Source organism: Oenanthe melanoleuca, chromosome 24, assembly GCF_029582105.1.
Source record: "Oenanthe melanoleuca isolate GR-GAL-2019-014 chromosome 24, OMel1.0, whole genome shotgun sequence".
NCBI lineage: Eukaryota > Metazoa > Chordata > Aves > Passeriformes > Muscicapidae > Oenanthe > Oenanthe melanoleuca.
The window spans coordinates 5,837,206-5,864,058 of record NC_079357.1 but is presented as its reverse complement, the minus strand read 5'-3'; the positions used below and the strand labels follow the sequence as shown (position 1 = coordinate 5,864,058).

General features: G+C 44.5%; 2 protein-coding genes across 4 annotated transcripts in view; one reads left to right on the top strand and one right to left on the bottom strand.

Moving 5' to 3' along the window:
• The window catches only part of PKNOX2 (PBX/knotted 1 homeobox 2), a 91,590-nt gene extending 72,422 nt beyond the window's left edge, over positions 1 to 19,168 (bottom strand). For all 3 annotated transcript variants that reach the window (XM_056509794.1, XM_056509795.1, XM_056509793.1), the window contains exon 1: positions 19,082 to 19,168. The gene's annotated coding sequence lies outside the window, so the exon portion shown is untranslated. The remainder of the gene's footprint in view (positions 1 to 19,081) is intronic.
• Positions 18,753 to 19,409, top strand: LOC130262407 (basic salivary proline-rich protein 2-like). The gene is made up of 2 exons (XM_056509500.1): positions 18,753 to 19,064; positions 19,122 to 19,409. Exons 1-2 carry the CDS (start codon positions 18,753 to 18,755, stop codon positions 19,407 to 19,409), a joined length of 600 nt encoding a protein of 199 aa, XP_056365475.1.
• Positions 19,410 to 26,853: the final 7,444 nt, after the last annotated feature.

Genomic DNA, 26,853 nt, shown 5'->3' with positions numbered 1-26,853 from the left:
GCTCCCAAAGGGATTTATTACAATTCTCCCTGTGACTTTTTTAGCATTGGTGCCTTCCACAAGCCACAGGTGATGCTCACACCACAATATTAAATAATATTAAATTATTTAAAATTATGTAAAATTCTTTCAAATACATCAAATGTTATTGAATAGCATAAAATATTACTAGATCTTATTAAATATTCTGCAAAGCCACACACACAAATATTTAGGAGGTGTGAAATGCCTCCACCACCAGGATGCTCCAGTGGGTACCAGCAGGCTGGGAAGTGGGAAAAACTCAGGAAAATTGGGGGGAAATTGGGATATTTTGGAGGAGAGGGAGTTGTGGAGTGTGGTGAGAGCAAGGAGTGAGCACAGAGCATCAGGTGGTGCCTTCAGTTTTAGCTTTTCTATTCTCCAAATATATGAATTTTTTAACTTTTCTGTTTTCCAAATCCTGCAGTGCCTTAGTGTGTAACTCTGAGCTGCAGGCAGTGTCAGCAAACTCCTCACAGCTTGGTCACCCAAAATAATCCTTGTAGCCTGAGAACCAAACAAAATATCAACTGGGAGGAGCAAACTGGGGGAATGGGAGTTCATCACCTGGAGCTGTAATTGCACAATTAACCCCTGATATGTAAACAGACCAAACTGATAATTGTGTGAAACACTCCTGAGCACTGCCCATGGTGGGTGCAGCCCCTGGGATGCCCAAGGTGCATCTGTCAAACAATTTAATAAATCCAAACTTCATTCTCTTAACTTAATCCCATTCAATTTCCTGAAATTCACTTTTTTCTCTCAAAAAGAAAAAATTACTTAATAATATATTTAAATATACAGTTATAAATAATACATATACAACTCTGTATTGCTAATATATTGTATATATTATCTATTACCTATATATTATCTATTATCTATGGTTTAACTATATATTATAAATAGTATGTGAATTAACAGTTTATTTTTATATATATAAAATATGTATAAATATATATAAATATATATTTATATATATTTTATATATAAATACTATATATATACACATATATAATTGTTATCTATATTATTTATTATATAAAACACAGAGATAACATAACTTATCCTATATGTAATAATACTGTATCACATATAATATATTCTATATAGTCTATATTATATTTTGTATTTTATCTTTTACAGTCTATATTATCTATTACCATAATTCTCATACATAGTAATTATATTCTAAAGCTATATTAGATATTTTATATCTATCATAATCTACAATATCTCATGTATTTATTACATAATATACCACTGATATTATATACATTGCATATCTTATCATACAATTATATAAATACATGCACAATATGGAATCTATTGAAAACCCATGGTTCAGCCCCTATTTTATATAAAACATTTTAAGTATTTTAAGTCCCAACACAGCCCCTAAAGACACCCAGTAAAAAAAAAAAAAAAATCCAAAACCTGAAGGATGACTTCCCATTGGAGAGAAATGTGGAATATAACCTGAGATGGAAAACATCTCCATTCAGGATCTCAAGTGAGATAAATGAGAAATAACAGGATTTGAGCTATTTGGGAATATCTCATTTACAAGGATCTATTCTAGTCCATTCTATTCTATTTAATCCAAAGTGAATTTGCTCAGAGATTCCCATGGAGACTGGCAGAACTAGGAATCTTTAGGAGAAAAACCAACACCTTGACACAGAGATGCACAACTTGGGAGTGAATGGGACTTGCAAGAACTTCCTTCCTGAATTTCCTGAACTCATTTTCCTCATTCTGCAGGATTCTGCTATACTGGCATTCTGGCTCTTTGGAGAAAAACCAATTTATTCCTCAACAAATCCACCACAAGACACTAATGATGATTTTAGGGCTACTTTTGAGGCTCCAAACCCCACTCTGCCTTTTCCAGCTCAAGCCCTCTGGAATTTGGTACTTTGAACAGAAATCCATCTATTATTTTGGAGCACAGCATCCCAAAGTCTGACCATAATGGGATTGCAGGGAGCAACTCCTCTAAATTTTTTTTTTTTTTTTGGTGGGGGGTGGAAAAGCATTTTCAGGGCTGCAAGAATTAATTAATTCACCAAAGCAGTGTTTGCATCCTGCATTCCCAGTGGGAATTTTTCAGTAGCCAAGTGGAAAGGTTTATTTAGCCGGGAGCGGCGCTGGCTTCACAAACATTTCCCCTTATCCAGCAGGGAGAGCCTCACCAACTGAAAGGAGATTTAATTAGTGAAAATCTCGTTAGGCAAACGAAATTATCTGTAAGACAATCCAGCTCTGGACAGGGGGGTGATTAACCAGAGCCATTAATCGAGAGTGGTGCTCCAACAGGCAGCACCCCAGGATGGGGGGGTGAGGGAGGACACCACACCCCCACCCCACCCCCTCTGTGCCTGCCTAAAAGCCCTTGAGCATCTCATCAGCTCACCTTGATTGCATCATGCAAATTGCAATTAGCTTTTCGTTTCATCACCCCAGAAAACAGGGAAAAAAAAAAAGAAAATGTATTTTGGAGGTGCGGGCGCAGCAACCCCCAAAATTTGAGAGGGATCAGAGTGGTACCCACAGGATGATGTGCCTGCATCCCTGAGAGATGCAAACAGCATTTTTAAAGTTATTTAAGGTATTTTGTTATTATTCCCAGCTCTGACAGGAGGGTTTTTTACCTCAAAGCTGTGCACTGGTCCCTAATGACCCACGTGCCAGAACACCAAGGGCATTGCCCAGGCACCTCAGAACTGCAGGGAAACCTAAAACAGCTGAGAGCACGAGCTGGGCCACTTCAGAATTCACCAGGGCTGAGCCCTGGAGGTGCTGACACAGCCAGAGGAGTGGGAAGGGACCTGCTGTTCATTTAACCTCCTGCTTTAATAGGACATCATGTAAAATTCAAGCCTTCCCCTTGCCAGGAATGCCTTAAAAATGGGAGGAAAAAAAGCCAAAACCTTGTAAAATTGGTGCCCAGTGAACACTCCTGGGTTTTATATCTATAATTATATTTATACATCTCTTGTTCAAGAGGAATCCCTAGGGACTTGCACCCTGGGAGCAGCCTCCAGCTCCAAGTTTGAGCATCCCTAAAATGATGATTCCCACCAGCTCCAAGTTTGAGCATCCCTAAAATGATGATTCCCACCAGCTCCAAGTTTGAGCATCCCTAAAATGATGATTTCCACTCCCACCAGTCTGGAGGAAGGACTCAGAATTGCCATCACCACCTAAAACCTGGGAATTTTGGGAGTTTTTTAGGTGCAGGGTGAAGATGAGCTCACTGAAAACTCCACCCAGCTGGAGTGAGGAGATGGAGCAGGGTGATGATGGACACTGAAGGAATGACCCACCTGATGTCACACAGAGCTGCAGGTAATTGAGAAATGCCAATTAAATCCCAGCTGGCAGGGCCCAGTACATATATTCTCCATATATTACATTCCCAAATATGTTATTCCATTATATTCCCCAATATTCCATATTTATATACATAAAGATGTATAAAACATTGTATTTCCCTACATACATACAGGGAATATTCAATATATTTTATTTCCCAATATTTTCTATTCCTAAATACATTCCCCAACATTATATATTTTATATCCCCTATAAATAAAAAAAAATCTATATCTATATCTATATTGATATAGACACTATATTATTTGCACTGCCCTTAACTTAAACTTGATTCAGAGGCTGCAGTTAATACAATTATTTGAATTTTTTTTTTTAATATCCATCAATTTTTTAACATCTTGGGCTCAACTTACTGTGTCCAACTTCTGCCACAAATTTTCTATGAGTTTTGAGCAAAACCTACTTAATTTTTCTCAGGTAAAAAGGGTTTATCCTTTAAAGATCCTTACCAGATCCCACTCTCAGGCTAAAAAAAAAAAAATTAAAAATTTGATAGACTAGTTTTATTTAAAATCTGGTTTCATCTGAAGGTCAGATTTTACTCTGATTTTAAGGAAAACTATTGATGGGCACCAAGCTTGGATGGGAATTACAGACCTTGGGCATCAGATGAGCTAAAATCCATTTTTGGATGAGATGGGAGTGACCAGCCCAGCAGTGCAGGATGTTTGACACTTTGGAGTTTTGGGGAATTTCCTTTTGGGGAAGTTTTGGGGGATTTCCATGCTAAAAGTGAGAACAGAATCTGGAATTTGGGTGCTGTGCATGGACCTTTGGTGTGTGGGTGTTGTAATTCAGGAGCACCTTGGGCTAATTAGGGAGTTCCCAGGACCTTGGCTGATTTGGGTACCCCCCAAACATCTCTAATTAGGGGCCTGGCTGGAATCTTTAATTTGCAAGCATCTCTGATGACTGGGGTACCAATTTAGTTTTTGTAAATTCGGGTGCCATGCCAGGGTCTTTGCTAATTAGGGCACTTTTCTGATTTGGGCACTCTGATGAGGTCATTAATTTGGGTGCCCTGAAAGGACCTGGGCTCACCCACACACCCTGAGAGCCTCAATCTCTGCCCACAGGATGTGCATCCCAAAATCCTCAAGCATCAGGGGATGTGCATCCCAAAATCCTCAAGAATCAGGGGATGCACCTCCCAAAATCCTGCCTGGAGTGGGGTTGTGCATCTCAAAATCCTGCCAGGAGAAGAGGATCTGCATCCCAAAATCCTCAAGGAGCAGGGGATGTGCATCCCAAAATTCTGAAGAATCAGGGGATGCATATCCCAAAATTCTCAAGAATCAGGGGATGTGCATCCCAAAATCCTGCATGAAGCAGGGGATGTACATCCCAAAATTCTGAAGAATCAGGGAATGTGCATCCCAAAATCCTGCATGGAACAGAGGATGTGCATCCCAAAATCCTGCATGGAGCAGAGGATGTGCATCCCAAAATCCAGCCAGGAGCAGGGGATGTGCATCCCAAAATCCTGCATGGAGCAGAGGATGTGCATCCCAAAATCCAGCCAGGAGCAGGGGATGTGCATCCCAAAATCCTGAAGAATCAGGGGATGCACATCCCAAAATCCTCAAGAATCAGGGGATGTGCATCCCAAAATCCAGCTGGAGCAAGGGACGTACATCCCAAACTCCTGCCTGGAACAGGAGATGTGCATCCCAAAATCCTCCTGGAGCAGAGGATGTACATCCCAAAATCCTGAAAATCGTGGGATGTACACCCCAAAATCCTGCCTGGAGCGGAGGATGTGCATCCCAAAATCCTGAAGAATCAGGGGATGCACATCTCAAAATCCAGCTGAAGCAAAGGATGTGCATCCCAAAATCCTCAGGGATCAGGGGATGCACATCCCAAAATCCTCAAGGAGCAGGGGACGTGCACCCCAAAATCTTCCAGAATCAGGGGATGTGCATCCCAAAATCCTCAAAAATCAGGGGATGCACATCCCAAAATCCTCAAAAATCAGGAGATGCACATCCCAAAATCCTCATGAATCAGGAGATGCACATCCCAAAATCCTCAAAGAGCAAGGGATGTGCATCCCAAAATCCTCAAGGAGCAGGTGATGCACATCCCAAAATCCTGAAGAATCATGGGATGTGCATCCCAAAATCCTGAAGAATCAGGTGATGCACATCCCAAAATCCTGAAGAATCAGGGGATGTGCATCCCAAAATCCTGAAAATCGTGGGATGTACACCCCAAAATCCTCATGAATCAGGAGATGCACATCCCAAAATCCTCAAAGAGCAGGGGATGTGCATCCCAAAATCCTCAAAAATCAGGGGATGTGCATCCCAAAATCCTCAAGGAGCAGGTGATGCACATCCCAAAATCCTGAAGAATAAGGGGATGCACATCCCAAAATCCTGAAGAATCAGGGGATGTGCATCCCAAAATCCTGCCTGCAGTGGGTTCTGCCCCCCTGTGGCTGTGGGGCAGCCCCTGGGATGCCTCAGTGGCATCAGCACCTCCCAAAATCCCATCTGCAGCCCCCACGCTGCACTAATGGCTCGTGTTTTGCTAATTGTACAAACCTAATGGGGGAAGGAGCTGGCAAGGGGAAAAAAAAAGGGTAATGGCCATCAGGCCAGCAATAAACCAAAATTAATGGGCTGTGGGAAGAAATCATGTCCACTTAATCCCAGCTTGGGAATGGAACAGAAGCCTGGAACAGCAGGGGGGTGCTGCACCCCGAGGTCACTGCTGGGCCAAGCAGGAGCTGCCCTGCTCCTGAATTTGGGGAGCTGAGAGCCAAGAGCAGCAGCAGAGGGGGGAACTCCTGAGAGATGGAGATGCTGGAGAACTCTGCCTTCAGCTGGGGGAGAGCTGCTTTTTATCTCCTTTTAAATTTCTTTTTTCCAATTTTCCTTCTTTTCTTTTTTTTTTTTTCCTATTTTCTCTTTTGATATTTTTCTATTTGATTTTTTCCCAATTTGATTTTCTTTCACCAATTTTCCTTTTAATTTTCTTTTTCTGTATTTTCCCTATTTTCCCTTTTGCTTTTAATCCATTTTTTTTTCAGTTTTGCTTTCTTTTTAACCGATTTCGTTTTTTCATTTTCCTTTTTCTTTTCATTTTTCTCCTTCCCCAAGTTTCTTTTTACTTCTATTTTCTTCCCCCTCCACTAAATTTTTTTGTTGTTCATTACCATTTTTCCTTCTCTGCTTCCTTTTTTTAAACCAATTTTCTTTTTCCTTTTTATTTTCCCATAGAAAAAGGAGAACAATTTCCTCACCTCAAAGCAGGGACAAACTTAAAACCTCTAACCCAGCAAGACAGGGATGCTGGTGTGGGACAACACCCAGGGACTCCCAATCCCTATTTTCACCTTCTCCCATCCAACTTTTTCCCCAGCTCTGCTTCACCCCAGTAGAAATTTAATTACTTTGTGATTTTTGCTTGCCCAGTGCACAAATATCCCTTTTCCTAAAAGGATGGAGATAAGGTTCATCCCAAACTTTCCCTCTGGATTTAAAAAACAACACAACAAAAAACAAAAACAAACAAAAAAAATATACAAGAAACTTTTGCCCATAAATTTGGGTAGTAGCAAAGATTTCATTCTAGGAAAACTGGGATTAAAAGTGGGTGTGGAGTATTTCTGAGAGAGCTTTTTCCTATGGGGAAAATCCCAATGTTTTCTCCTGAAAATGCCAAGGGGGAATAATTATTTTAAAAACACTGTTGTTGTTGAGGAGCCACTCAGGACTGGGGAGGATGGGAATGATGGATGATGCCAGGCTGGACCAGGGATGCTCCAGCTCCCTGTGACCAAGGACACAGGGATCATCCAGGGCACCAAACAAGGATACAGGGATCATCCAGGGGCACCAAACAAGGACACAGGGATCATCCAGGGGCACCAAACAAGGACACAGGGATCATCCAGGGGCACCAAACAAGGACACAGGGATCATCCAGGGGCACCAAACAAGGTACAGGGATCATCCAGGGGCACCAAACAAGGACACAGGGATCATCCAGGGGCACCAAACAAGGACACAGGGACAAGGACACAGGGATCATCCAGGGCACCAAACAAGGACACAGGGATCATCCAGGGCACCAAACAAGGACACAGGGATCATCCAGGGGCACCAAACAAGGACACAGGGATCATCCAGGGCACCAAACAAGGACACAGGGATCATCCAGGGCACCAAACAAGGATACAGGGATCATCCAGGGCACCAAACAAGGACACAGGGATCATCCAGGGCACCAAACAAGGACACAGGGATCATCCAGGGCACCAAACAAGGACACAGGGATCATCCAGGGGCACCAAAACAAGGACACAGGGATCATCCAGGGGCACCAAACAAGGACACAGGGATCATCCAGGGCACCAAACAAGGACACAGGGATCATCCAGGGGCACCAAACAAGGATACAGGGATCATCCAGGGGCACCAAACAAGGATACAGGGATCATCCAGGGGCACCAAACAAGGACACAGGGATCATCCAGGGGCACCAAACAAGGACACAGGGATCATCCAGGGCACCAAACAAGGACACAGGGATCATCCAGGGGCACCAAACAAGGATACAGGGATCATCCAGGGCACCAAACAAGGATGCAGGGATCATCCAGGGGCACCAAACAAGGACACAGGGATCATCCAGGAGCACCAAACAAGGATACAGGGATCATCCTGACTGGACCAGGGACGTTCAGGAATACTCCAGTTCACTATGCATGGGGCACCAAACAAGAACACAGGGATCATCCCATGCTGGACCATACAGGGATCATCCAGGGGCACCAAACAAGGATACAGGGATCATCCTGACTGGACCAGGGATGCTCCAGCTCCCTGTGAGCAAGGATCATCCTATGCTGGACCAGGGTTGCTCAGGGATCATCCAGCTCCCTGTGCATGAGGCATCAAACAAGGATACAGGGATCATCCTATGCTGGACCAGGGATGCTCAGGGATACTCCAGCTCCCTGTGAGCAAGGATACAGGGATCATCCAGGCTGGACCAGGGATGCTTCAGCTCCCTGTGAGCAAGGATACAGGGATCACCCTGACTGGACCAGGGATGCTCAGGGATGTTCCTGCTCCCTGTGAGCAAAGATACAGGGATCATCCAGGCTGGAGCAGGGATGCTCAGGGATGCTCAAGCTCTGTGTGAGCAAGGATACAGGGATTATCCCAGGCTGGACCATACAGGGATCATCCAGGGGCACCAAACAAGGATACAGGGATCATCCTATGCTGGACCAGGGATGCTCCAGCTCCGTGTGAGCAAGGATACAGGGATCATCCTGACTGGACCAGGGATGCTCCAGCTCCCTGTGAGCAAGGATCATCATCCTATGCTGGACCAGGGTTGCTCAGGGATCATCCAGCTCCCTGTGCATGAGGCACCAAACAAGGATACAGGGATCATCCAGGCTGGAGCAGGGATACTCCAGCTCCCTGTGAACAAGGATACAGGGATCATCCAGGCTGGACCATACACGGATCACCCTGACTGGACCAGGATTGCTCAGGGATGCTCCAGCTCCCTTTGCATGGGGCACTAAACAAGGATACAGGGATCATCCAGGCTGGAGCAGGGATGCTCCAGCTCCCTGTGAACAAGGATACAGGGATCATCCAGGCTGCAGCAGGGATGCTCCAGCTCCCTGCACGCACAGAGAAAACCAGGCACCCTCTACAAACATACCCAATCCCCAGATTTTTCCCTCAAGGCTACAGGCTGCCCACGTGGAAAAGCCACGCAGGGTTACAGGCACGAGCTGCCCGATGCCCCGAGAGCCAGAGGAGGAGCGAGCTCATGTAAATAAAGCCGGGATGCCACCGGGGGAGGCGCTGGCCCCGCCGTGCCCCGAGGCTCCGGGCTCAGGTTGCGGGTCCGGCACGCAGCTATTTTAAGGCTGGGGATATCATTTCACCAACAATTCCCCTCAGTTTCATGTGACACGGAGCCAGCATCCCGAAAATAAACGGGGGCTACACCCCGTCTTAAAGGGAATGGAAACAAATATTAAATGTAATAGCAGGCACCCAATTTGCCTTGTTTTATTTCCAGGAAGGGGAATAAATGCACAGCAGGGGGTGAAAAGCACTTTGGATTTCGGCAGATATTTGGGAATCTTGTTAATTAATGGTACAGTGGGCACAAAGATGCAGCTGAGGCCCAGAGCTTGGGATCACCCAGGGATTTGTGGATGTTTATGTTGTATTTGGGGAGTTTTCCTGAGGACATTAAAAATAAATAAATTAAAACTTTGCACTTGGTCCCTGCCAGTGACATGCTCAGGGTTCCTTACCCAGAGCAGCAGAAAGATGTGATGCTCCATGTGCCAAAATAGCAAAAATTCAGAGGAAAATTGTTATTCACTGATTTTTTTCCTCTAATGTGCAATGAATCAAATGGGGATTTTTGCTATTTGGGGCCAAAAATCTCAGATTTAGGATTATCCTCATTCTTGCAGCCATGTCACTGCTAAATTTCACTTTACATTAAAAGAACTTTATATTATTATTTATATTATAAATATTTCTATTATTATATTATTTATATATTTCTATTACTTGTATTAATTGTATTTGTTATAATATATATGTTATATACATTACATATATTATATATATAAAATATATATATTATACTACACTGCATTATAAAAGTTTGCTAACATATCCCAATCTCTTAATTGAAAACGATAATTTATCATCTGGAAAAATCATCTGCATCTCCTGTGGAAGATCAACATGACTTTTGGCAGCTAAAACTCCCTCAGCAACAAGTTTCAAATTTCTTTTAGACTCCATTGCTGCAGCTTTAGAGAACCCATGTCCATGTTTTTCCCCATCCTTGCTTGCAAATGGAATGTAAAGTTTGAAATTCAGGTTGTAACCAAAAAAAAAAAAAAACAAAACAAAACAAAAAAAAAAAAAAAAAAAAAAAAAAAAAAAAAACCAGCACAGGAGAAGGAATTTTCCAGGAAACTGAAAATCCACCAAGCTCATGCACTCAAACACTGTGCACGTGTATCCAAGTGTTGTTTTTCCCTGGAAATCACCACTGGGATGGTTAGTTTACATCAGAAAAGTTATTTTCCTTCAGGAATTCCTGAACAGGCTCATCACCAGCTGCACTTTGCTGTGAGGTACAAGATTTTCCTTCCCCAAAGCTGCCCAGCACTCACACTGCTGTCCTGCACAATAATTCCCTCTTATCAATCAACTGATTGATAGTTTTCTATTACAGATCAACCAATATTTGTATTACAAATCAATAATTTTCTGTTACAACCTGATCAATCCATTACTTTCTATTATAAATCCACCAATCATTTTCTAGCATAAATCAACCCTCAATTTTTTACTATTAATCAACCCACTATTTTCTATTATCAATCAAGCAACATTTTCCCATTATAAATCAATCAAGCCACGATTTGCTCCCCCAATAAATTTTTATTACAAGCCAAGCAACTCACGACTTTCTATTCCAAATTGATCCATCGATAATTTCCCATTAGAACCCAATCAACCTTTGGCTTTGGAGCATAAATCAATCAATCCATCGGATTTTACTCTGAGTCAATTGGAATCCAATTGAAATTAATTAGATCCTGGTTCAGTTGCTGCCTGGCAGCCCCCACACACCCCCAGCAGGTATTTATAGCCTCAGAGTCTCATCCCCACTGCCCTCAGCCCCAGCCATTAATTAAATTAGCACAAAGAGGGGCTTGTTGAGCTCTCCAGCCTCCTGAAGGGGAGCTGGGGAACAGGAAACAAAGGCTGGAATTCTGGCTGCTGGGCCCAGGGGTGCTGCAGCAGGGCTTGGGGTGACACCAAGGGATGGGGAGCAGCCCCCAGAGTGGGATGGGAACCTTGCCAAGGGAATTTTGCAGCCCCATCACTCCCCAGATTTACACTCAGACCCAAACCAGATCAGCCACTTCCCAATCCTTGAGCCCTTCCCAACTCATCCCAGCCCTGCTGCACTGAGCCCCTCTCCAAGCACAATTAACTCAGGGTGAGAACACTCCCAGTAATTCCTGCAGGGATAACAGCACTGGGAATTTCTCTGGCTTTTCCCCTGTTGAGCCAAATCCCTGTATAAATGGTTGCAGGGAAAATAACCCCCCTGATGTCTCTACCTTGAGATAACCTTGGCCACTTGCCAGGTACTCAGCTATTAAAGATGCTACTAAATCGCTTTATTTAGTGGTTTTAGCATAAATATTCTCACCAGGACCTTCAGCTCCACTCTTTGGGGTGTTAAATTTAAAAGGGAAGCAAGAAAGTGAAAAAAAAAAAAAACCTTTTGGAGGTTGTTTAGGCAAGGAGGAATGATTTAGCACGGTACAGGGTGGGATTAAGATGGCAAAGGTCATGTTGAAAAGAAGGCAAAGCTCCCCAACAGCAAAAAGTGACTCCTGGTATGAGGAGAAAATACTGAAATGCTCAAAGAGAGTAAAAAACAACTTGATAAAAAGTGATGCATGAGACAGTGGGATTGGGGTGGGACCAGGAGAAAATAGTGGGAATGGGGAATAGGCCATGGGGGTTCCTGATCTGGGGGAGTCACAGCCTGGAGGAGCTGGAGGAGCATCACTAGAAATGGTAAAAATGCATCAGAATCCCCAGAACTGCACAAGTAGCCCCAAATTTGGATAAGCACCCACAAAACTGCAGCAGCATTGCTAAAATCAGATGAGCAACACAAAAAAATGGATAAGCACCCCTAAAACTGCAGCAGTGCCCTTAAAGTTGGACCAGCATCCCTAAAATCACACCAGCATCCCTGAAACTGCACCAGCATCCCTAAAACTGCACCAGCAGCCCTAAAACTGCACCAGCAGCCCTAAAATCACACCAGCAGCCCTAAAATCACACCAGCAGCCCTAAAATCACACCAGCATCACTAAAACTGCACCAGCAGCCCTAAAATCACACCAGCATCACTAAAACTGCACCAGCATCCCTGAAACTGCACCAGCATCCCTGAAACTGCACCAGCATCCCTAAAACTGCACCAGCAGCCCTAAAATCACACCAGCAGCCCTAAAATCACACCAGCAGCCCTAAAATCACACCAGCAGCCCTAAAATCACACCAGCATCCCTAAAATCGCACCAGCAGCCCTAAAACTGCACCAGCAGCCCTAAAATCACACCAGCATCACTAAAACTGCACCAGCATCCCTAAAATCACACCAGCAGCCCTAAAACTGCACCAGCATCACTAAAATTGCACCAGCATCCCTAAAATCACACCAGCATCCCTGAAACTGCACGAGCATCCCTAAAACTGCACCAGCAGCCCTAAAACTGCACCAGCATCCCTAAAACGGCACCAGCAGCCCTAAAACTGCACCAGCATCCCTAAAATCACACCAGCATCCCTAAAACTGCACCAGCAGCCCTAAAATCACACCAGCATCACTAAAACTGCACCAGCATCCCAAAAGTTGCACCATCACCCCTAAAATTGAAGGAGCATCACTAAAAATCTATGAAAATTGCCCTGGCATTCCTAAAACTGGCACCAGCATCCCTGAACTTGGATATGGATCCAGAAAAATCTAAATCTAAAAAATCACCCCAGGAAAACAACCCATTGATACAATTTATTATTTAATTCATGTTATTATCTTTACTTATTTACTATTTACTTTTTATTGGTTATTGAGAATGTATTACTATTTATTTTTGATTGTTCATTTTTTATGATAAGTTAAGTTTGTTCTTTACCATCCCACTGACAAAGTGCCCCACTTCATTATTTTTGTTTTAGAGCAATTAATTAATTGCTGGAGTTATATGTTGGATCTGACACCAAGATATAAAGAAACCAATTTCTTCACATAAATGCATTAAAAGACCTTTGCAGGCATTTTATACAAATGGGATTTTCTTGGGATTGAGATAAAAAAATAAGAAGAATTATTTCTTTTTTTTTTAAACTCCTCAAGTTCATCTGCTCAGAATACAGATTTTGGGGGGAATTTTGAATATTTCTATCTAAATTGGTCAGGGAGGGGATGCAGGATGCAAGAGGTGGGATGGAGAGCATGGGATGGTCTGGAGTGGATTTATAATTATTTATTATGAGCTGATGAAGGGGATAATAAAACACAAGACCTGGAGAGGGCTCAGCTCAGCCTCACTCACTGGGAAAGAGGCAGCACAAGATAATGCAAATAGGGTAAAAACAGAAAACAGGGGGAAAAGGAGAAAAATCAAACAGGATTTTCAAACCAAGCAAAGAAAAAATGACTTTTTTTTTTTCTGGGATAGCATCAAAATCTCCATCCAGGCTCCCAGCTCGGCAGCAACAGGCAGCAGCACTGGGATGGAGAAATTAGCAGCTTGGAACAATAAATTCCCTTTTAAATTTATTGCTCAGGAGCATTAAAAATGTCTAAAGTGGTTTACATCCAGCAGCACCGTGGGAATTCGCCCAGGGACCCGGGAGCTGGTAATTGCTATTCTCAAACTTGCCTTGGAAGCTTCAAGTAGTGTTAAAAAAAAACATTTTAAGGTTTTTATAAAGCCATAAAGTGCCCTCAATGTACCTGGGAGTGATGGTTCTGCCTCAACCAAAAAATCCTGGGAGTGGGAAAGGAAACTGCTACCATTCAATATTAGATTTTTTTTTTTTTTCATTATTTGGCCAAGTTTTGCCTTGCTGCTGGGCTGGGGAATGTTGAGTTTGCTGCTTGAACAGGGCTGGGCTGCCAAAAAATGATGGGCAAAAATGGGGAATGAAAAGGGGAAAAGGCAAAATCATAAAGGAAAAAAACAGCAGTTAAAAAAATAAGAAAAAGGGAAAGAAGAAAGCAAAAAAAAAAAAAATTAAAGGGCAGAAAAGGGAGAAAAAAATAGGAGAAAGAGGGGAAAAGGGAAAAAAACATTCCCCCTGTTTTTTAGGGGGACAAAAAAAAAGGAGTGGAAAACAAGGAATGAAGAGGAAGAGAAAAAAAATTTAAAATGAAAAGAAGGAAAATCAAGAGGAAAATAAAACAGAAAAAAGGGAAAAATTGTAAAAGAAGGAAAAAGGAAAGAAAATAAAGGAGGAAACATACAGAAAAAGGGGAAAGAAAGGGGAAAAAAGATGGGGAAAAGAAGACAAAGGAATATAGTAAAAAAATCTGATAAATAGTAAATATAGAATATAGTAAAAAAAATAGAATATAGTAAAAAAACCCCCAAAATATAGTAAAAAAAAAAAAAAAGAAAAAAAAAAAGAAAAGGAGAAAAGCTCTGCAGGAGCTCCCAGGTCCTGTGGAGGCTGAGGCTGCTCCAGCCCTTCCCTGATGGGATTTTCCCACTCAAAACTCCACTCCCAAACACATCTTTAAAAAAAAAATAAAAAAAAAAAAAACAACATGAAATGGGGGAAGAAATAAAAGAGAAGCTTCCCATAACTGGTCCAAAATTGGGATTATTTTTAATTGGCTTTCTGAGATTTCTGGCAGGGCTCCAGGCAGCCAGCACAGCCAGGGAAGGGAAAACCTGGCCAAAAACTGGGTTCAGTAATAACATTTTTCACAGTTCTGGTAACACCTTGTTAAAGCCAAAAACTCTGGATTGAACACTCATGGGGAATTTTTTTTCCCCTCATCACAAGTTGGGTTTCACTTTCTCCTCCACCTGCACCAAAATAATCTGGTTTTTTGGGGGGCATCAGCAGTGCTGCAGATTTAAACCTGAGAGTTTATGGCCTTTTGGTGAGGCTAACTGGATATTTGGGATTCTACTTTGTATGGGATGTGCTGAAAGGTGGCCTGGAAAATGAAAGTCAAGGTAAAAAAAAAAAAAAACCAAATAGTGATAAACCAAAAAAAAAAAAAAAAATTAAGTAATGAAATAATAATGAAGAAATCATTTTCTTCAAATTAAGATAAAAAAATGAAACAAGAATAAAAACAAAACTAATCCAGGTAATCTAAAATAAAAAGAAAATAATCCAAAAAATTAAATAAGAAATAACATGAAATTAAAATTAAATTAAAATAAAATAATAGGAAGCAGTAAGTAAATAGCAGTTCTTAAAAACTGTAGACATGGTGCTTTGGGAAGTGGTTTAGTGGTTGATTTCACAGCTGGACCTGATGGTCTTGAAGGTCTTTTACAACTCAGCTATTTAACAGACACCAGTTAACCAGAGTTGGGAGTACCCAGGGCTTGTGTTCCTGCTTGGAAGAGGAAAAGCCAAAAAAATCTGATATAATCAAGCAGTTGGGAAGCACTGAGGCCAAATTCCCTTTATTATTATTTATACAGCTGCAAATCACAGCTGGGCAAAGGCAACCTCATCCCACTGGGAGCATCCTCCACCCCATCCCCTGGGATCACCTGGAGCACCACCTCAGTCCTTTCAAGGCTGGAGGCAGAGATAAACCCGAGTTTAAATTTAATTGGGGATTAATTCCCATCCTTCCAGATTATTATTTGGAGCTGGCATCTTAATGATCTGACTAATGATGCTGGGAATTAATTTATTTTGGGGCTAATTAGAGGGCATTTGTTAACACCCTCTTTGGTGGTGGCGAAAATTATTTGGGAATCAAGTTATTCACCAGTGCATGGGATATTAAATGCAACTGGGATTGTCTGGATCCAGTAAATTATCCCACCAACACCCCAAAAAAGCAACTTTCCACATGCTGGAGTGAAGTGAGGATGGGGAATAACTGGGGACAGGATGCTGGGATGCATCAGCAGCACCCATGATCTAAAATAAAGATGGTCCTGATGCTCAATCTGGCTTTCCCACTGGGATTGCAGACACCAAACCTTCCTTAGTTTATCCCTAATTGTGGCAGAAGTTTCCTCCCAACTTTAGGAAGTGTGGGCTGCTGCTCCTTGCCCCATCCCATCACCCTGACTCATTTCACTGATTCCTTCAAGCCACAGCAGCTCCCAGGAACATAAATTCTGCCAAACTGGGGTGTCCCAGGCTTAATTCTCTCCATGTCTGCAGGAAACATCCCAAAAATCCATCACACAAACCCATGTGCATCCCTGAGGATGAATGGGTGAAGGATGCTCTTCCCAGCAGGACCAAGCCAATATTTAAGTTATGTGGGAGGATAAAAAACCCTGTTATCACTCAGAGATTTAGAGATGCTGTCCATCAGCTTGGAAAAAAAGACAAGTAATTCAGAAGTTCCCTGGAAAAGCCAAAATCACCCAAAATCCAAAGCTGCCCCATGAAGGTCTTGTTTTATCCTTGAGTTGGAAAAACAATTATTCCTGATGTGCCAGAAGGGTAAAACATTCTTCTCTCAATAAACTTCATGCATTTTATCCAAAAGAGGAGATTTCCTTAAAAAAAAAACTAAGGAAAAAAAGATGAGATTTCCTTAAAAAAATAAAATAAAAAAGGCGACTTCCTTTAAAAATAAAAATCCTATTCCATAAAAAAAAAAGTTTCACTAAAAAAAGGAGCAACTTTTCCAAAAGAATCAATTTCCTTAAAGAAAAGGAGATTTCCATAAAAAATTAGATTTCCTTTATTTCCCACTCCCAAAAATGATGGGGAGAAAATGAAATATGTTCCTGTAGGCTCAGTGGGGAAGCTTAACATCACTTTTTTCCCTGGTTTTTTTTTCCTTTGCCCCATGATATCAGAGAGTGTTTAATGTTATTTATAAATAAATATCTATTATAAAAATCTCAGGTTAAAATTGAGGGGCTTAAGGGCTGGCTTTGGGGGGTAAGAACTGCAAAGTGCCTTAAAAAGCCCAATTTTGGGATGCTAAAAACAGAGCATCTCCTCCTCCTCCTGACACTGCCAGCTCCCCTATTAACCTCTCCAGTAATTAGCCTCAAGCAATTAACTTTTGCTCCTAACGAAGGAATCTCAGCACAGGGAGTTAAATAAAATAGGAGGGAGGAGGGGGGAAAAAAATAAGGGGGAATCCTGATCCCATCATCCATGTGTCTATATAGCTTAGACCCAAAACAAGGTGCTATTTTTTCAACAAAATCACCTAAAATCCAAATTGATTCACCCAAACCCCTCTCATCCACATGAGGCTGGAAAGAGCCCCTGAAGAATCAGACCCCAAAGATTTTGGGGTGGTTTTTTTTTTTTTCACTTTTCCACAAGGGGATGGTGCCAGCCACACCGAGTCAGCACTTTTGGAGGCATGATGTCCAAAAGTTTCATCAAAACCACATCCACCGAGCCACACACTGCTTTTCCACGCTCCAACCCCAAAACCTTTCAGGATTTAAAGGCAAAATAAGTTGAAAAAAGCCAAATTAAGCCATTTCCTCTCCTATTTTCTGCTTCTCCCCGGCAGACAGCTGTCCCGCATCCCAGCCAAAAATAATCCATCCCCCCCCTTTCCTCAAGCTAATCTCCCCGGCTGGGAGTTTGAAAATATCCTGCCGGGTTTAGGGTTTCCCGTTACCCGGTGGGCGGCGAGATAGTGGGAAAAAAGATCCTTGGGAGCGAGAAAAACCGGGAAGAGCCCAAACAAAGAGCCCAAGTTGAGCTTGGACACCTGGCGAGGGCTGGGATGAAGCGGAGGGAAGGGACACCCCAAACCCCGGGCAAAACTTCCCGAGCCGCACAATGCCAGCGGCGGAGCCACCCTCCCGCAGACGGAAATGCAGCAAAAAATGCAAGGAAAAATTGCAAATAATTCTAATTATTATTATTATTATTATTAAGAAGAAGCCCTCCCTGCATTGCTGCAGAGCACTAAAGGGGATTTCTGGAGTATCCGTGCAGCCCTGTGGATATGGGGGCGCTGCCAGGGGTCCCGCTCCAGGGGTGAGGGGTGCGCTGGGGGCAGAAGGCGGCGCTGGCGGATCTCGGGGGCCACGGAGGGATCGCCCCGGGATGCGGCACCGCTGCCAGGGCCACTGGCGGCCAGCCCGGCCCGCAGGAGGCCCTGCCAGGCGGCACTGCTGTCCTGGGGGCACCCCGAGATCGCTGCGTGCCCCGCAAAGCCGCCCCCACCCTGCCCGTGCACGGGGGGCACCAAACGGGCTGGGGTCGGGACGGGCTGGGGGCTGAAACCCCTGATCGGGAGCGGGGGATGGCAGGGGGAACGGGGGGCTACAGCCCCCAGGGAGGGCACGGAGCGCCCGGGGCTCCCGCGGTCACTGCGGCGGGCACGGGGGGCTGCGACCCCCGCGGCACCGGGAGGGGGGCCCGGAACCGGCCGGGGGTGGCGACCCCCTAAAGCACAGCGGGCGGGAGGAGCCGCGGGGTGCGACCCCCCCGAAAAGCCCCGCGACCCTCCGGGGGTTCCGCAACTTGTTGGGGGGGCTGCGACCCGCAATCACCGGACACCCCCCGGGATCGCCGCAGCCGCCGGGGATGCGGAGGACGGGGCGCACCCCGCCCCAATCGCCGCGTCCCCCCAAAACCCCCGCGGCCGGCCGGGGGGGCACGGCGCAGAACCGCAGCGGCACGGCCGGCCGGGGGGAACCGGACACCGGGGACGAGCAGCCGCGCCGGCCCGGCCCCGCACGGCCGGGGAGACGGCGGGAACGGCAAGTTACTTCCCGCACCGGAGGGGATGGGGGGTGGCGGGTGTCCCCGCCGCCGCCGCCGCACGTGCCCCGCCGCCCGCGCCGCTTTGTCCGCCGGGCTCCGCGGCTCCGCCCGCCCCCGCGCGGCGGCCCCGCCGTGAGTGACAGCCCTACCTGCCCGCCAATCTTCATCACACCGACACCGGCCTGACAGCGCGGCCGCCGCTCGCCGCCCGCCCGCCCGCCCGGCCCCGCCGCGCCGCCGCCGACAGGCCCCGCCCACCGCCCGCGGGGCCCCGCCCCCGCGCCCGGCCCCGCCCACACCGCCCCGCCCCGCTGCGAGCCACGCCCCCGCCACGCCCCCTCGGCGCTGCCCTCAGCGCCCCCTGCTGGCCGCAAACGGAGCCGCCCCCCCTCGTCCCTCCGGACCCCCCGGAGCCCCCGGGACCCCCGGACAGCGCTCGGACAGAGCCCGGACCCCGCCGGGTCCCCAGGACAGTGATCGGACCCTCCCTGGACAGAGCTCGGACCCCCCCTGGGACCCCCGGACAGCGCTCGGACAGAGCCCGGACCCCGCCGGGTCCCCAGGACAGTGATCGGACCCTCCCCAGGACAGCGCTCGGACCCCGCCCCGACACCTTTGGGACACCTCTGCCCTCCGCCCCATCCCCGCACCGCATCTGCCTCCCCAGCATTATCCATCTCCCGCTGTATTTTTGCCCCGCACCTGTATTACCCCCAGCACATATTGCCCCTCCGTATTTCCGCGCACCCCTCCCCTCCCCAAGGCTTTTGCCGTCCCAGACACATTCAGAGGCAGCCTCGGTGCCCTTGGGCTGCCCTGACTCCCTCCGAGTCCTCCCTCCATCCAGCCCCCCAAACCCATCCACTCCCCAGCACCCTGACATTTACCCACTGAACCCCCTCCCCAAACCCCTCCTGTGGCATTATTCCCCCAGGCAAATTATTTTGGAAATATCTATTAATTATTCTTAATTTGGATGGGGGGCTTCTGACCAAGCTCCCCTTACCCAAATTTTGGCCCTCATGAGACATCACCTGCCCTTCTCTCTCCCAAAGACCTGAAGATGAGATTTTTCTAGAATCACATTCATTGGGAACACTGGGTCCTAGAGACAAATTTTCTCACATTTTATTGCAAAAGCCACAGGGACAGATTTTTCTGGATCAGGCTGGCCACAATTTTTTTTCTCCCAGTTTTCCATCCCTTTCCCTAAGGAAGAATGCCATCAAGAACAGATTTAATGGGAAGCTCTGAGATTCTGTACATTTCCTAAAGATATTGGGTGTGGCACAGAGTCACCCAAAATTCCTTTGGAACAGGTTAAGGTTAATAGGTTAAGGAATAGGTTAAAACTGACTCCAAAGAGCTGCAGAGGGATGTACAAGCCAGGGGCACTAAATGTTGTGTAAGGGATGACATGGGGTCAGGGATGCAATGGGAAAGGTGGACAAACAAATTGCATTTAAGGCCAGGAACCCAAAATACTCTAATTTTTCCTCTTCAGTTTTCCACAACAAATGGCCTCTTGAAAAATCAGCATTCCTAAATCCCTCCTTCTACTTCATCTCAAAAATGAGTCCACCCAGGAAATATTGTCTCCACTGTTTGTACTTCCTACTTGGGAGCAGACTCTAACACACACTGATGTCCTTTGGGTTGGCCAATGAAGAGCAAGGGAAAATAGATGGCTCCCACTTGGAATCCATCAATAAAATAACAGAGAGATGCAGTGGGTGGTTGGGATGAATCCCACCCAACCCCCCACCTCCAAAAAAAAATAAAAAAAATCACTGCATTGCATCACTAAGAAAACCAGCAGGAACTCAGAGCATCCCCCAGCCCTTCAGAGATGTTGGAATGATTTATAGGAATTTCTTGCCTTGTAAATCAGCCAGCAGGACATTTTCCCCCTCCCTTATTACTATTCCACAGAAGCGAGCAAAGATGAGGAGCCATAAAGCTGTCGCCGGTTGTTTCAACCAGCTGGGGATGCCAGACAGAAAATATTTCAGGTTCTGCAGAAGCTGGAGAGTTGGGAAGGAAGAGAGAAGGGGAGGCAGATGGAAAAGACATCACTGTGATATCAAAGGACCACTGGATCATCCACACTTGGCATCTCGTCTTTCTGGAATCTCATCTTGGAAAACAGGGGTGTAAAAGAGCAGGCACATGTGGGGCATATTTTAAGCTCCATCATTGCCAAAAATATCCAAGAGCTCAAAATTTTAGGGTTCTCGTGGTGCAGGGATATTTCTTCTGGAGCCAGCAGCAGCAAGCTCCTCACGTTCATTCCTCAAGCATCCCAAGTTCATTCCTCGAGCATCCCACATGTGATCCCTGAATATCCCACATTTGATCCCTGAATATCCCACATTTGATCCTTCAATATCCCACATTTGATCCCTGAATATCTCACATTAGATCCTTGAATATCTCACATGTGATCCCTGAATATCCCACATTTGATCCCTGAATATCCCACATGTGATCCCTGAATATCCCACATGTGATCCCTGAATATCCCACATTAGATCCTTGAATATCTCACATGTGATCCCTGAATATCCCACATTTGATCCCTGAATATCCCACATGTGATCCCTGAATATCCCACATTTGATCCTTGAATATCCCACATTTGATCCTTGAATATCCCACATGTGATCCCTGAATATCTCACATGTGATCCCTGAATATCCCACATTTGATCCCTGAATATCCCACATTTGATCCTTCAATATCCCACATTTGATCCCTGAATATCCCACATGTGATCCCTGAATATCCCACATTCACTCCTTGGGCATCCTTCATTTATCTTCCCCGGTTTGTTACCAATCACCAAAGCAGCTCCTCCACTGGTTTTGGAATCTCACTTTTGAACTCCAAGGAAAGTATCCAGGCCCAGATTTTTCCTTCACAAAGGCAAAAGCTGCTTCTTCCCTGGAGAGTTTTTTCCAGAGATTAATTATCATCAATTATCATGCCTGGTTAAAAAAATACATTTCCCATTTGGATTGGCCACTTCATCATCCAGCCTTGGGAGCTTGTTGGAATTTTTTTGGTGATAAATTAAAATTCTTTCACACTCAATCTCATAGTTCTGATCCCCAGGAAAAAAAAAAAAAAAATAAATAAAAATAAAATCTTTCTGCTTCAACAGGTCATTACTGAGTGATTTTTTTTTTTTTTTTTTGGTCAGGTCTCATCCCACAAACCCTAGGGCTCCAGATCTCCAGGACCAGGGGTGCCTGGCTGCATTCTTACTGAGAAGAGTTTGGACAACAGCTCTCTTCTTCCCACCCTGGATTGCAGGAAAACCTCCCTGAAATTAAAACCCCTTCACTTAAAATTCCCCCAAATTCTGGGGGTCGTGCCATTTCCATGCCCTAAATTGGAGCATGGGCACCTCAGGGAGATTTTTTTGCACCTGTGAAGTCAGTGTTGTAAATATATAATTGCCACAAACTCACTGGCACTTATTCCAGAGGACATGGATGGGTCCTTTCCAAAAGAGACGAGCGCTCAGAGCAGGTTTGATAAAATATTAAACATTTGGCAAGAGCAGCGACATACATAACCAGCAATATTTACATTTTTACATAACAGGCTTCAGGAGAAAACAAATTACATAAAATATAGAGGTTTAGTCTCCATCATTTCACTGCTCCTCCATAAATAATTCAATTCTCTTTCCAAGATTGCATTATTGCTCGTGTCGGATTTCTCGAAGAAAAACTGTGACGGGATTCTCTGCAAGATGCATAAGAGCAAAAGCCAGTAAATTATTCAATGATGGATGTTCAAAACAAGACAGGGGTTTGGGACATTTCCTTGAGGCTGAGCCTGGCTTAAGCACTGCAGGTTGGAGGGGTACAATGTCCCTCCCAAATTACAGGGGGGTGTCCAACCCCTCAGGAGCTACAAGATGCTACAAAGGAATCCCTAGAGATAATTTAGGATTTGTTTCAGGCAAGGTGTTTCTCCAAACTGTCCCAGTGGTACCCACTTCATCCCTCTGGCTCAGGCACTACAATTAAAATCATTAAAATCTGTGCTGGGTTTTTAGGAGATGTTTAAGGACATGGATATTCTCCTGCACCTTTCCAAACCCTCTCCAGTAATGAGTCTCAAGGAGTGAGAAGAAAATTCAGCCCCAACCAATGCAGCCTCAAAAGCAATGTAGGGACCATCCACACAGACAGTTGTCTGTCCAAACCCAACAATGCATCCCAAATGTGGGATAAAATTAAAGGATTCTCCAAATTTTAACTGTTCAGCTCATGGGAGGTTTCTATATAACTTGATTTTTCCTCCATTTTTGGCACTTCACTTACTCTGAGGACAACTCCTGTTTTTACCTGTGCACATGGTTTTCCTGGGAATAAAAAGAGAGTCAACCCCAAAAGATTTACTACACCAAGACAACAATGTTATTTTTGAAGCCAGGGTGCATTTTAAACAATCTCAGACACACAAACGAGCATGTAACTTCACAAGAACTAATAGATAAATACATGGAAAAATATAATTAAGGGGTTTATCAATAATCCATGGGGACAAGGAGGATATATTAAGAATAAGTGATCAATGCCAGGATGGCTTTAAATTCCCAGAGGTTTTCCTATTCAAGATTAAATAAGATTAGGTTTATTTCTTGTAAGAGATTGATGCATTGATAATAAAGAAAGCTAAAGCCAAAACAGAGGATTTTTTCCCACCAAACAGCTGGGATTGAGTGGGAAAACATCTAAAAAATGGGATTTCTCCCCTCCCCACACTGGCTGAGTGGGGGTTGATGATGGCTTGAGCCAGGAAAGCGTTTTGGGGTCCTTCCAGAGGGCAAGTGATGGATAAATGGCAGGTTATATATATTTTGATTAGAAAATCCCTGCTGCCAACTTACTCCTCTTAAATGTTTAATTTCAAGGCATAATAAGTCCTCGGCTGGTTTTTGCTGCTCCTTCGGGCTCTCCTGAGCAAAGTTACTTAAAGCATCTGACTGACTGATCCTTTCCCAAGCATTTCCAGGGATGAATTACAAAAAAAAAAAAAGAAATAAGAAGGCTCTGGATGTTTAAAATGACTTACCTCCAGCACTTGGACAAGCTTTGGAGTCTATTTTCCAGAGGCAATATCAGCTGATTGAGCTAGAGATGGGCTGGAGGGACACCCGTGTGGGGAAACAAAAATGATAAATAACTGTAAAACTACCCCTTGTGCAAATACTGCAAAAACAAAAGCAGGGTTGGTCAGACTGAGCCCTCTCTGATTTATGTCTCCCTTGGATATCTGCAGTGCCTGACAGCAAGCACAATGTGGAGGTGCTGATCCTGCCCTTTTAAGGTTTTGACTCCACCTGAGATGTTTCTCCACCTTGGCTGGGGTTTGGAGCTCGCTCCCCATCCTCTGCAGGGCTCAGCCCACGGTGGGAGCTCAACCTTCACTGCAGCATCTCCTCACTGAGCTATGCCAGCACCAGCAGCTGCTGAAGGGAGAAGCACAGAGGTGGTCACAACTCTTTAAAGATGCAAATTGAGAAGCAGCCATCATAACAAGAGAGCTCTGCTAATTCTCTTACGAGTATGCAGATTTCGATGCTGACTTTTCCGAGGCTTATTTGTTTTATTTAGCAATAAATTTAATACCAGCTCCCTGAAGCAAAGAGACAGATGGACTATAAACTTTGAATTTTGAGTAGTTTTACTTTCTTAGGTTCATGTCATCTTTGATGCCTTCTGAAATTACATCTTGGAAAGTTTGCAGGGATTGAATTCTGCTTTTTTACAGCCCCCAAAGCCATTTCATTAGCCGCCTCTTAATTTTTTTACTTGTACAGGTTACCTGAAGGATCTTAAATACCATCTCAGTGATTCATATCCTTGGCTGCAGAGTTGTCTCAGGGAGTTGCCAGTGGACCTGAGAAAACCAAAGCACTGCATTACATCTTCTCCACAAGCAAAGGAAAGCAAAATGAGTTTTATGCATCCTTTGGGATGGAAAACTTCTGAGATCTGAGACAAAACCCCTGGGCTGAAATAAAATGGTGCCCTTGTGGAACATAGGGCAACTGGGGTGGGGCTTTGGAAGGACCACAAAGTCAAAATGCAGCAGGAAGGATTCATCTCCTTTTTTTCTTTTCTTTTTTTTTTTTTTTTTTTTTTTTGCCATCCACCAGCAATTAAAAATTGAGGTTGGAAATGAGGAGAAGCAACTGAGAGGGTGGTGCAGCCCAGGGAAGCCCCTGGGAGGAGGGTGGTCTCCATCCTCCAGTTGCCCACAGGTCAACAAGACACAAGATACTCCCTTTTTACCAACAACCCTGAGATGTGTGACAATTTAAAATTTAATCTGGAGGTATGAAAATCACATCCCATGTGCGAAGGGTCAGGGAGAGTTGTGTGACTTTTTACCTCTGAAGTTAACTGCTTCAACCCAGCAGATCTAGGCCCAGCCTAGACTAATTTCCCTATTGCCACACACAAATAGTGAAGGAAATTAAATTTTAAAAAACCAAAAACAACAACAAAAACCCCACATCATTTCCCAGCTGCAGCCCAGGAAACAGCAGGGGAAAAAAAAAAAAATCGATACGTGTCAAATGAAAAAGGGTGAGAACAAAGGTGTTGGAAAGAGCTGAGAATAAAACCAGAATGAAAACTGCAAACAGTTTTTTGACTGCCAAAAAATCCACCTGCCTGGAAGTCCTGTGGGTCTCAGCAATAAATTTGGGCCTTTTCAGCAGTTGTGGGTTGCTTGCAGTCACCAACATCCCACCGTGGGCAGATGTGGCCATGGCTCAACCCTGCCCAGTTTTGAGACATTATTGACTGCTCAATTGCAATGGAATTAGGATGGGTGATTATTATGGGCACATTACAGTCTAATGAGTGGCCAGTGATTAATTAATTGTGAGGAATACCAAAAGAACTAATGATGATGAGGCACTTGCAGTGACGTGGGTTTCATTAGCAATGGCTCCTTGGTTTCTCACCTGAAAGCTCCTGGGTGGGGAGGAAGAGGAGCTTGATAAAGGAAAAAGCACAAAGATTCCAAAGTGATGATGCAAGGAGCACCCATACAGGTATTCTTCAAAGGTAGGATTGGTGGGAAGCAGCATTTCTTGGGGAAAAGTGTGGGAAATAGAAGTTTCTTGGAAAAGAATTTGACTGTGGGCTTTAGATCCTTTGGCAATGCCATTAGAAAAGCAAATTTTAATTCTTATCATCTCCCCACACCCTGTTCTTGCCTTTCTTTTCCCTCTCAATCTTCTTATACTCATTTTCCATGGATTCTTTACCTCCTTCCTTTAGCTTTGCCTCTTCTCCATCCCTTGCAGCACTCACAGAGGTCTCTGCAGCCAAATTTCAGTCTCTCAGGTAGTTTCTCTCCTCTCTCCTCGGTTGGAACAGATTTTGCCACAGTATCAACCCATGTTATTCCATGGGGACATGTCATCCCACGTGGGCATGATGGCATTAAAACTTTCTTTCTGTAGAGTTTTTAGGGAAATTGCAGCAGTTGCTTGAACTTCAGAGAACCAAGTACCAAAAACCGTATTTGCACCAATCTGTAAATTAATATATTGAACTAAAGTTGCATTTCTTATAATAAATCACCAAACCCAAATAATTACCAGCTTCCTCCCACTTGGGAGTGATGTGAACCATAAATTTGGATGACAGAAATAATCTCTCTTCATCCACCTTCTCCAAGTGCTCCTGGGTTCAGGTCAGTCTTGTCCCACAGTGGGAAATATTTTCCCTCTTCCCACCAACCAGGGCCTTTTAGAGGCATTTCCACTCTCTGGGATGGGATTTTTTTCTTTTCCCATTTGAAAAGTGACTTCATATTCCATTTTATGATTTTTTTTAATGTTGCAGGATTTATTCTGTTTGAAGTCTCACATCCTCATTTCCTG